We start from the raw sequence: 12,492 nt of genomic DNA on the forward strand, positions 1-12,492 counted from the left end.
ACCTTGATATCTCAAAACTGTTCCATCTGCTGATAAAACTGTATGGATTTGAGCTCTCGGACCCATCTCCAGAATAATAAATCTAAGTGCTACAGAACATCTCCAGACAGAAGGACAGCATGTCTCTGTGGATTTTCGTCAGACACTTGCCTCTTGTTTAGCTGTCAGCTGTTCCCGTGATGGATGGGTGCTGGGTCGTTTGAGAGCGTCTCCTCGTGGATGGGTGCTGGGTTGTTTGAGAGCGTCTCCTCGTGGATGGGCGCTGGGTCGTTTGAGAGCGTCTCCTCGTGGATGGGTGCTGGGTCGTTTGAGAGCGTCTCCTCGTGGATGGGTGCTGGGTTGTTTGAGAGCGTCTCCCCTGAGGTGAACAGTTTCTCATTCCGTTTCTACCGCAGCTTTCAGCCGGAGCGTGTCCTTTCAGACCCCTGACAGCCCCACACCATAAAGCTAATGACGCTGGAGCACAAGACCAAAGCAAACAAAACAAAAGGAGGGGTTCACTCTACCCTCTCTCTCTCTCTCTCGCTCTCTCTCTCGCTCTAGCTCTCTCTCTCTCTCTCTCTCTCTCCCAGTCCCTCTCTCTCCCTCTCATTCTCTCTCTCTGTCTCATTCCCTCTCCCTCGCTCTGTCTTTCACTGTCTCTCTGCCAGTCCCTCTCTCCCTCTCATTCTTTCTTTCTTTCTCCCTCCCTCTCTTTCTCCCCCATCAACCTCCCCCTTCTCTTTCTCTCTCCCTATCCCCCCCTTCTCGCCCCTCTCTTTCTCCCACCATCAACCTCCCCCTTCTCTTTCTCTCTCCCTATCCCCCCTTCTCGCCCTCCCCCCTTTCAGATTGTAAAGCTGGCATGGGTCCAAATGAGCGTGCCCCCCTGTCACTTCTAATCAGGCGATTTACAATACCCAATTAACAGAAGAACAACACAGGGGCCTGAAACTCACATCCTGCAGTCCCACCACGTCTGCTGGCTCTCAGTCCCGTTTAAAGCTGATTGACAGGTAGTCCCCACACCTTCTGAGTCCTCGATTGGCTGCTGACTGAAAGGAAACAATAAAAAACCTGCAGAAACTGCAGCCCTCCAGCCCTGGAGTTTAACGTCTCTGCTTTAGTCAGCGATTGAGATGCAGTATCCCAGGGGAGACATTGTGTAAGAGGCATTTTTGTTCCAACTAATTATTCTGACTTATTATTGTGAACACCTGTTCACACCACTGCTGGTTCACTTAAATTGGACCGCAGTAAATCTTTGCCACTGGGGATAAATGCGCAGTCCAAAACACTGAATCAAATCGATTACTGGGCTAATGAAGCCATTATGGGCAGAAGATGGGGGGGACCCCTGAAACTGTCTGTTCGGAGAGCAGGGACAGTGGACCCAGCAGAACCCCAAAACTCTCTGTGTACCCCGCTGTGTTCAGGACAGTGGACCCAGCAGAACCCCAAAACTCTCTGTGTACCCCGCTGTGTTCAGGACAGTGGACCCAGCAGAACCCAAAACTCTCTGTGTACCCGCTGTGTTCAGGACAGTGGACCCAGCAGAACCCCAAAACTCTCTGTGTACCCCGCTGTGTTCAGGACAGTGGACCCAGCAGAACCCCAAAACTCTCTGTGTACCCCGCTGTGTTCAGGACAGTGGACCCAGCAGAACCCCAAAACTCTCTGTGTACCCCGCTGTGTTCAGGACAGTGGACCCAGCAGAACCATGAAACTCTCTGTGTACCCCACTGTGTTCAGGACAGTGGACCCAGCAGAACCATGAAACTCTCTGTGTACCCCACTGTGTTCAGAAAGCAGGGACAGTGGACCCAGCAGAACCCCAAAACTCTCTGTGTACCCCACTGTGTTCAGGACTGTGGACCCAGCAGAACCCCAAAACTCTCTGTGTACCCCGCTGTGTTCAGGACAGTGGACCCAGCAGAACCCAAAACTCTCTGGTACCCATGTGTTCAGGACAGTGGACCCGCAGACCTGAAACTTCTGGTCACACTGTGTCGATGGGGAGGGCCGGCCAACTTCTGTTACGGAGGCAGTGGACCAGCAAACCCCAACTCTCTCTGTACCCCGCTGTGTTCAGGACAGTGGACCCAGCAGAACCATGAAACTCTCTGTGTACCTCGCTGTGTTCAGGACAGTGGACCCAGCAGAACCCTGAAACTCTCTGTGTACCCCGCTGTGTTCAGGACAGTGGACCCAGCAGAACCCCGAAACTCTCTGTGTACCTCGCTGTGTTCAGGACAGTGGACCCAGCAGAACCCTGAAACTCTCTGTGTACCCCGCTGTGTTCAGGACAGTGGACCCAGCAGAACCCCAAAACTCTCTGTGTACCCCGCTGTGTTCAGGACTGTGGACCCAGCAGAACCCCAAAACTCTCTGTGTACCCCGCTGTGTTCAGGACAGTGGACCCAGCAGAACCAGCCTGAGGCCTGTAGCTGAGGGGAAGGAGTGAGCTGCACGTGCGGTCAGACGTCTTTGTGCCGGACTGGGGAGGCGGGCCGGGGGGAGTTTTTAGGGGGGGGGGGGGTGACGTACCTCAGCTCTGTGGGGGGTGCCAGACCCCTTTTCACGCCACAGTAAGGACACTAACGAGACGACAGGCTTCTCGTTCGGGGGGTGTTGGTCTGGAGGGCTTTGTTACAGCATTATTAATCTGGGCTGATGGGCGTGGCCCTCCAGTCTCACTGCACCTCTCTGTGCTGATCCAGTCTCACTGCACCCCTCTGTGCTGATCCAGTCTCACTGCACCCCTCTGTGCTGATCCAGTCTCACTGCACCCCTCTGTGCTGATCCAGTCTCACTGCGCCCTCTATGCTGATCCAATCTCACTGCACCCCTCTGTGCTGATCCAGTCTCACTGCGCCCCTCTATGCTGATCCAGTCTCACTGCACCCCTGTGTGCTGATCCAGTCTCACTGCACCCCTGTGTGCTGATCCAGTCTCTCTCACTGCACCTCTCTGTGCTGATCCAGTCTCACTGCACCCCTCTGTGCTGATCCAGTCTCACTGCACCCCTCTGTGCTGATCCAGTCTCACTGCACCCCTCTGTGCTGATCCAGTCTCACTGCACCCCTCTGTGCTGATCCAGTCTCACTGCACCCCTCTGTGCTGATCCAGTCTCACTGCACCCCTGTGTGCTGATCCAGTCTCTCTCACTGCACCCCTCTGTGCTGATCCAGTCTCACTGCTCCTCTCTGTGCTGATCCAGTCTCACTGTGCCCCTGTGTGCTGATCCAGTCCCACTGCTCCTCTCTGTGCTGATCCAGTCTCACTGCACCCCTGTGTGCTGATCCAGTCTCACTGCACCCCTGTGTGCTGATCCAGTCTCACTGCTCCCCTCTGTGCTGATCCAGTCTCACTGCTCCTCTCTGTGCTGATCCAGTCTCACTGCACCCCTGTGTGCTGATCCAGTCTCACTGCACCCCTGTGTGCTGATCCAGTCTCACTGCACCCCTCTGTGCTGATCCAGTCTCACTGCACCTCTCTGTGCTGATCCAGTCTCACTGCACCCCTCTGTGCTGATCCAGTCTCACTGCACCCCTGTGTGCTGATCCAGTCTCACTGCACCTCTCTGTGCTGATCCAGTCTCACTGCACCCCTCTGTGCTGATCCAGTCTCACTGCACCCCTCTGTGCTGATCCAGTCTCACTGCACCCCTCTGTGCTGATCCAGTCCCACTGCTCCTCTCTGAGCTGATCCAGTCTCACTGCACCCCTCTGTGCTGATCCAGTCTCACTGCACCCCTCTGTGCTGATCCAGTCTCACTCACTGCACCCCTGTGTGCTGATCCAGTCCCACTGCTCCTCTCTGTGCTGATCCAGTCCCACTGCACCCCTCTGTGCTGATCCAGTCCCACTGCACCCCTCTGTGCTGATCCAGTCTCACTGCACCCCTGTGTGCTGATCCAGTCCCACTGCACCCCTGTGTGCTGATCCAATCTCACTGCACCCCTCTGTGCTGATCCAGTCTCATAACCAGCGGACATTCCCCTGCACCCCTCTGTGCTGATTCCCTCCTGGGAAGGCCTGTCGTACTCTGGCTGTGGAGTTTATGACTCAGGCTGTGTGAAGGTCCATTAAACAGGGTGTAAACAAGCTGTTTAATTCTTAACTTGTTCTAATAACGAAAAAAAGCCATTAACTGACACAAAAGGTGTTTCTGTTTAGTTAGAGCAGTGCACTGGTATGCATCGAAATATCTTATTGTGTTTTATACCTGGTCTGAAACATGAACTTAATATTAGGGCAAGAGCCACTCCCTAATTCTCCGTGAGGAGATGGAAGCGGAAGGTCAAAGGTCAAAGTAACTGAGGAGGGATTCTGCATCGAGCCCTAGGGCTAAATTCAGTCCTACGGTCTGTCCTCTTTCAGACAGCTGCAATTACCAGGGCAACCCAGAGATACTGTGGGTCTCATAACTCTTAAAAAATTTCTGTTTTTAAAAAACACATTTGTCCTGAATCCCATAGTGAAGGATATTTCATAGGATGTGCATAGAAGCAGCAGTTTCCCATAATCCTCTCAGGACCACTGTCTGAAAACCCACCACATGCGTTAGTTTTAACCTCCTTGCTTCCTTTCCTTTCCTTTCTGGTTAAAAAAAAATGTGAAAGTCTGGATTCACGCGTTGCCAACATCAGCTCATTGGAGATGGATCCACAGGTCAATCATTATAGGTCGTGCTTTCCTAAAAAATACATCTGCAAAGGATTTACTCGTGTTTCCTTGCTCAAGAATTCTTTGGGAGCCTCCTAGCTCCTCGAAGGAGCAACTAACAGGTTGGAATGTCCTCAAAGATGGCGCACCTTGATCGATGTCTGGGTCAATCAAGGACCTCGGAGACAAAGGACGAATAAAATAAGCGATTGGAATGCACCCATGTTGACAACACGTGATTCCAGATGTCAATTTCACATGTTTTTGGACCTGTTTGACCTTCCATACGAGGAAAGAAGACAAAAGAAAGGAGAAAAAATAGAGGTTTGGAACGCGCCGACAGACACTGAATCAGCCTCACCCTTCCTCAGAACACACGGCTATCTCCATCTTTTTGGACACTCCCAGTCTTTATGAGTCAGTTCCAAAAAAAAGCTAAGTAAAAAGAAAACACATCATGTCACCCCTGTTCCTTTCACACTCCTTCATTACATCTGACCTCAACTTTTTCACCTGGAGCAATTTTTATTCTTTTTTACCAAATGACAGAGAAGACAAAAAATAATGTGTGTGTGTGTGTGTGCGTGTGTGTGCGTGCGTGCGTGTGTGAGTGTGTGTGCGTGTGTGTGCGTTGGTGCGTCTGGTGGTGAGGTGTGTGTGCGTGTGTGTGTGTGCATGCGTGCGTGGTGTGTGTGTGTGTGCGCGGTGTGCGTGCGGCGTGTGTGTGTGTGTGTGTGTGTGTGTGTGTGTGTGCGTGCGTGCGTGCGTGCGTGTGCATGTGTGTGTGTGGTGTGTGTGTGTGTGTGTGTGCGTGCGTGCGTGCGTGTGCATGTGTGTGTGTGTGTGTGTGTGTGTGTGTGTGTGTGTGTGTGCGTGCGTGTGCATGTGGGGGAGGGGGACGCATTTCCATGGAGACCAGCTGTTATTTCCAGTACACAAACAGGCATTGCCTTTTACCTCAGCATGGATGTGCCAGCGGGAAATGGCGGAATATGAAGTGCTTCCTCTTCCTGTCCGGCTCCTTTTCCCACACCTTATTTGTTTCTGTGTTCTTATATTGAAGCTACCGTAACCACCTAGCAATCGACCCAGCAATTCATTTTATGTCCCCTCCTGGGGACATGAGTATGAGTCTGTGGTCTTAATCACAAGAACCACTGCGCTCAAACCAACGCTATGAAGGACATACATTATATTTTGAATTATATCAAGTGAAATTATATAATAAATTCTATTTAAAAAAATATTTTCACTGCAGTATTTTTGTCCCCCATTTTTGGCCACTTGCATTGTGTTAAAAAAACATTTTAATGCTTAAAGGTTTTTCTCTGGGTCTCTGGAGGAGTCCGGCCGGCAGAAGGGCCTGCAGGGCTGCTTCGGCCCTGAGGGAGGCCCCGGGACTCCAGGGCAGCTGAGCTGTTCTGTTACAGCGCTGAGGCACCTGGGACATTTCGCTCATTTCACATCACGGGGTCACAAGCCTCCTGAGAGCTGCGCATGACGACTGCAGCCATGTCTGTGTTATTCCTTCTAAATCACGCTCACCTAAAACGCAGAAGTGTTGTTTTTTGTGGTAACTGGTTATTATGTAAATTGGCTTCTATCCCAGCCGGATTTGGTAACCACGGTCACCCGCGTTTAAAAAAAGCAAATTAAATCATGACTCGAGCGCTTTGAAATAGGCGGTGGTGGCGTCTATTCGATCATGTTGTTGATATGATTATGTCAGTCATGCGTGGCCTTCACATGTGCGGCCAATAAACAAGCCTTCGTTTCCTTCACAGGAAGATAAACTGCTCTGTGGTTCGAAAAGCTTAATCAACTGAAAAATCTTCTGGTGTTTTCCGAAGACCCGCCCACACCTGCGGCCAGGCCTCGGCGGCCTACCTAGGCCTCGGCCGACGTCCGGACCCCTTCCAGCGATGGGAGGGGGGCAAGCAGAAATGTGCGGGTGGGGGGTGGGGGGGGCGGGCGATTTTGAGGAGGCTTAATGTGTTGCAGAAGAGAAGGCCGTAAACCCATTGGCGGTTTGATGCGATGCCAGCCTTTCTGTTTGCGTGTGAGGATCCGTGCGGATAAACTGCGCTGGAATTTTAAATGGATTTTCCCACAGCTTTGGGCGGGAAATGGCCGCGGAAGAGCGGCTGGTTTCTCTGCGCTGTGTGAATGCGATCCGTATCCGTCTGCTGTGCTCAGTTCACTGCTGGTTTGGCTGAGTCGCGATGGATAAGGTCAACCGCACTGCATGATGGGATATTCTAATAGAGAGGAGTTTCTTCAGAAGACGAGAATTACAAGGTTTCATCTGGTAAAAAAGATGAGTGATTAAAAAGTGATTGCTTATTAACACCAGGATACGCTGAGCTTTTAGCTTTGAAAAAGTTCATTACCAGAGTTTCATTGTGACTTGTAGGGATTAAATTTACCAGGCCTGTGTTAAAAAATAATTTGAAATACTTTGACTTTTCAAGTGCAAGATTTTCATTCTGAAAATTAATGTTTATTTTATAATTGTCAGTGATCTACATACATTTTACGGGTATCTAAAGAGTTAAAGCATTTCAAATAATTGTTTGACTTAGGAAATGTATTTGTAAGCACTTTGTCACGGTGCCAGCCATTTTGAGTTTTTTTCTGCGTAGTGTAGTTCCAGTCAGACACACACATATCCTACCATGGAAACAATTTCAGTTTAATGAGTACATTCACTGTGTGCCTATTTAAGGAATTTTATGAGGGGGTGGAATTCGTTCAGACATCTCATTTTTCCTGAGTTGGAAGCTGTTGATAGTGAGAGACGATGTTACTGTGGTGTGTCCCGGTAAACTGCAGCTCTGTCCTCATCACGGCGACGGCGTGTTTGTTTGGGTTTGGGTTAATCTCTGAGACTCGGCTCTTTGAAGTCCCACACACGGCCTGTTGACTTTGTGTGACCTCGCGCAGGAAAAGAAAACAAAGGTGGCCGAGCCGATTAGCCGTTGGTCATCAGGGGACCGTTCTTCCCCCGCCTGACCTGAAGCGAGCGCCTCGGAGATTCCCGCGTCAGAGTCCTGCTCTCGGCCACCCGGAGCCTCCGTCTCGAGTCCGGCCTGCGTCCGGTAAACTCACTTTTTAAACCTGCGTCTCAGGGGTGCGGTCTGCGGCCTCCCGCTGACCCCAGGCGTTAGCCCTCAGATGAAGCGACCCGCGCCGTCCTTCCGGAACGCGGCGAGCCGTCCTCGGTCCTCCGCGGGTCGAAGCGTCCTGGACCGGAGAGAGACGGAGGGAAAGAGGCTCTCGCTTTTCCCCGGCGGTCTGGCGCCTGTCGCGGCCCGCCGCCCGCGGACGGCCCTGACCTGCGTCCGGAGTTCGCTCCGGAAGCCGGCCGGCCCCCCGGGGACGCTTGTTTGGGCAGAGCTCTTAGGACACCTCTCCAGCCTGCCAGCGTAATAAAGTGTGATTGAGTGGGTTGTTATTGTAGCCGTATCGTCACAGGAGCCTACCAGTTTGGATACATGCCCAGGGACGGATACCAGCATCGAGAGAGAGAGAGAGAGAGAGAGAGAGAGATGAAGAGAGAGAGAGAGAGAGGGAGAGAGAGAGAGAGAGATGAAGATAGAGAGAGGGGGAGAGAAATAGAGAGAGAAAATTCATATTGATTTCCATGTATTTAATATCTTGCGAAACAGTGGGGCACAGAATATTGGATTGAAAAATTGCCTTGAAGTTTAAATGATATACAGATGTTGCGCATTACATTTGCATGTCAAGGGAGAAAGTCTTATTCAGGAGCCACAGGGTTTATGTTAAATACACCAACAGCAAGCAATACATCAACTCTGGTTCCAGAGAAGTCATTTTAGCAGAGGTTATTGATCGTTTGAGCCAAGCCTCTTAAATGTCTTCTGCAGACGTTAAAAACGGAGGTTTGTAGCTGCTTCATTTGAGAGTGTATGATGTGTAATATGCTGTCTGTGGTTCTGGAGTGTATTTTATGTTGTATTGTCTGCTTGTTGCTTTGCTGGCCAGGGCTCCCTTGTAAAAGAGATAGACACCTCAGTGAGACTCACCTGGTTAAAAGAAGGCAAATTAAAAACATAACTAAACCCCTGACGTTTTGGCGGGTGTGGGGCTTGGCTTCTTTCCAGCCAATGGGATTTGAGCACCAGCCTGCGTGTTTTTGGCAGGGGCTTCCTCAGACGCGGCTGACACTGGGCCGGAGGGTGATGTGACAGAGAGGACGTCCCACACGCTCGAACCCGAGGATGACGGACATGGCGGGGATGGCGGAGCCGGGGGGGGCCTCGCGGTTGGGGAGCGCCCGCATGCTGCTGTCCCTCCTCTCACTGCTGTGCCTGGCCGAAGCATCGGGCCCCTGGGGCCACACCGCCCCTCGACTGCAGCTCTCACACGCAGGTAGGCCCCCTGGAGCCACAGCTCCCCCCAGCTCTCATACACAGGCCCCCTGGGGCCACAGCATCCCCCAGCTCTCACACGCAGGTAGGCCCCCAAGGGCCACAGCGCCCCCCGGCTCTCATACACAGGCCTCCTAGGGCCACAGCTCCCCCCGGCTCTCACACACAGGTAGGCCCCCTGGGGCCACAGCGCCCCCCGGCTCTCATACACAGGTAGGCCTCCTAGGGCCACAGCTCCCCCCGGCTCTCACACACAGGTAGGCCCCCTGGGGCCACAGCGCCCCCGGCTCTCATGCACAGGTAGGCCCCCTGGGGCCACAGCACCCCCCAGCTCTCACACACAGATAGGCCCCCTGAGACCACAGCACCTCCCAGTTCTCATACACAGGTAGGCCCCCTGGGGCCACAGCACCTCCCAGCTCTCATACACAGGTAGGCCCCCTGGGGCCACAGCACCCCCCAGCTCTCACACACAGGTAGACCCCCTGAGACCACAGCATCCCCCGGCTCTCACACACAGGTAGGCCCCCTGGGGCCACAGCATCCCCCGGCTCTCACACACAGGTAGGCCCCCTGGGGCCACAGCATCCCCCGGCTCTCACACACAGGTAGGCCCCCTGGGGCCACAGCACTCCCCGGCTCTCTCCCGCCCAAGGCCCAGGGGGCTCAGGAGAGCCACACAGATTTATAATACATATTCTGCACAATTTTTTGGGTTATTTATTACAATATTTACTGAAGGGATTCATTAGGTACACATCTCCAGTTTTGGGGGGGGGGGGGGGTAGATTTGTATAAATCTTTTTTTGCCAGCATCATTTTTCTAAACCAGTGTTTATAGCAGTGCAGATTTACTCCTGCAGTTTGTCAGAGCATAATTAAACAGTTTCACAGAGGATGCATGTGCAGCCTGCAGCTTAGCTTTGGACTTATATTGAAAATGACAGATAAATCCAATAAGCAAATTGAATAGATGATTGGGCTAATTAAGAGCAGAAGACGTGTTGAGCATAGTGGTATGGTATAGGACAGTGGTTCTCAAACTCAGTCCTGGGGGACCCCTGTGTATGCTGGTTTTCATTCCAACCTCAACAGCAATCCCAGAATTTTAACAAGCTGTTAATTTTTCTTAATTAGGTGCTTTTCATGTTTTAGAGCTGGGGTCCCCAGTCTTATCCAGAATGGGCCAGTATGGGTGCACACGCCTGATCCTGATTCTACTAATCAAGATGCTTAGCAATGACTCTAGTGATTGATTAGCAGAATCAGGGATTGCTGTTGAGGTTGGAATGAAAACCAGCACACACAGGGGTCCCCCAGGGGTCCCCCAGGACCGAGTTTGAGAACCACTGGTGTAGGAGAAGGTACATCTGCTGGGGGCTGTGCACTGTGTCCTTGGCTCTCCGCAGGGCTGGGTGAGTCTGCTCTTTGTCTTTTGAGCTAATCAAAGGCTGGTGCCCTTTGGCGGGGTTATCTGTGGAATGCTTCAAAGAGAATTCAACACGGCCGTGCTTTTATTTATGAGCCTGGCAGGCCTGGGCCATACACACACATTTTTAGCTGAACATGTTACTAATAAAATCAATCATGTTTTCAAAAACCGTATCGTTCTGAATACTAGTGAACGGATGTTTCTAAGTTTAAAGTACGTCAAATAATTATTTTACCAAGGTCTGAAGAGTGTGTGTGTGTGTGTGTGTGTGTGTGAGTGCACATGCATGGAGTGTACATGGTTTGTATACATATAGGATGGTCAAGCATGAAGTCAAATACTACATGTACAGAAGTTTTCAATTCCACAGCATCTCACAATTCCATCTGTCTTGCTCATAATAATAACATCAAACTCACAGAGACTGTAACCCCATCATAACTTCTTGCTCTTCCTCAAAAAGACTCATCAGCGCTGTGTGTTATTGGACAGGACAATATCAGCGCTGTGTGTTATTGGACAGGACAATATCAGCGCTGTGTCTTATTGGACAGGACACTATCAGCACTGTGTCTTATTGGACAGGACACTGAAAGCGCTGTGTCTTATTGGACAGGACAATATCAGCGCAGTGTCTTATTGGACAGGGCACAATCAGTGCTGTGTCTTATTGGACAGGACAATGTCAGCGCTGTATCTTATTGGACAGGGCTCAATCAGCGCTGTGTGTTATTGGACAGGACAATATCAGTGCTGTGTCTTATTGGACAGGACACTATCAGCGCTGTGTCTTATTGGACAGGACACTATCAGCGCTGTGTCTTATTGGACAGGACAAGCTGTCAGACAGGACACTCAGGTGTCTTATTGGACAGGACACTATCAGCGCTGTGTCTTATTGGACAGGACAATGTCAGCGCTGTGTCTTATTGGACAGGACACTATCAGCGCTGTGTCTTATTGGACAGGACACTATCAGCGCTGTGTCTTATTGGACAGGACACTATCAGCGCTGTGTCTTATTGGACAGGACACTATCAGCGCTGTGTCTTATTGGACAGGACACTATCAGCGCTGTGTCTTATTGGACAGGACACTATCAGCGCTGTGTCTTATTGGACAGGACAGCATTGATGATCTCAGAGGCAGCTTTTGAGTTTTGCTGCAGTAGGCACTGGGGAAGTTGGCAGGTCTCTAAATTGACTGCAAATGAACAACCAACATCCGTGGGAGGCAGAGAAGACAGGAAACCGCCTGCTGGATAACCTGCAGAGCCAGGCTGGCACGCAACAGGCCCACCCGAAGTGAGTCCGTTTGACTTCTTCTCTTCGTTGTAAACAGCGTAGTGCGGAGAGCAAAGAGCAGGGATTGCTGGGAGAACACAGCCGGTGCCGGTGATACCAGCGACAGAACGCACTTCATCTTCTGTCCCCCTGAGGAGGTCTCCTGGCCTCAGCCCAAGTGTGGAGGCCTGAATTCAGTCAACATCTGCCCTTGATTAACCACAACCGTGTTTAAGGCTTGAGTGCTAATACTTGTGTTCTTTCACAATGCTGTCTGCCAAGCTAGCGCTGATGATTGCTGACCATGGCGAACCGCGCTTGTGAAGAGGACGGCGAGCACGTTTATTCAATCGCTGGTCAGATTCACGGGCGAATGACTGATTGGGTCCAGGCTGGGGTCCAGGGGGGACCGTTTCTCGGTCTCCACGTCACAGCGTTGACCCCAGGACCCGGGGAACTTCCTCCAGCCGGGCGAGGCTCCTTCAGCGCCAGGGGGCTTTTCCGCCATCTCCCGCCCTCGTGACAAACAGAGAGAGAAAGACGATCCGCGTGGCGTCGGGGATCAGCGGGAAACCAACCGCGGGAAGGCTGTCAAAATTAACATTCAAAATGGCCGAGCGATTGTGGGTACATTTATTGCATTTATTGGGAAGGTACAAGGCAGTGCGTGACACCGTTATTTACATTTCGTATAGTTTATAGGTCATGTAATATGTTTGACATCCGTATAAAATACA

At 51.5% G+C, this 12,492-nt stretch overlaps 1 protein-coding gene across 4 annotated transcripts in view; it reads left to right on the forward strand.

The window, feature by feature from the left end:
* Nucleotides 1-12,492, forward strand: part of si:dkey-49n23.1 (semaphorin-3D) — a 90,020-nt gene that overhangs the window by 29,620 nt on the left and 47,908 nt on the right. For 2 of the 4 annotated variants that reach the window (XM_064304674.1, XM_064304675.1), the window contains one exon: nt 8,813-9,041. In XM_064304674.1, coding sequence (XP_064160744.1) covers nt 8,891-9,041 — 151 coding nt within the window. In that variant the 5' untranslated portion in view covers nt 8,813-8,890. Of the gene's footprint in view, nt 1-8,773; nt 9,042-9,115; nt 9,126-12,492 lie in introns of those variants that run through there. The other 2 variants (XM_064304677.1, XM_064304678.1) reach the window with 2 other exon arrangements.

Source organism: Anguilla rostrata, chromosome 13 (assembly GCF_018555375.3).
Source record: "Anguilla rostrata isolate EN2019 chromosome 13, ASM1855537v3, whole genome shotgun sequence".
Taxonomy (NCBI): Eukaryota; Metazoa; Chordata; class Actinopteri; order Anguilliformes; family Anguillidae; genus Anguilla; species Anguilla rostrata.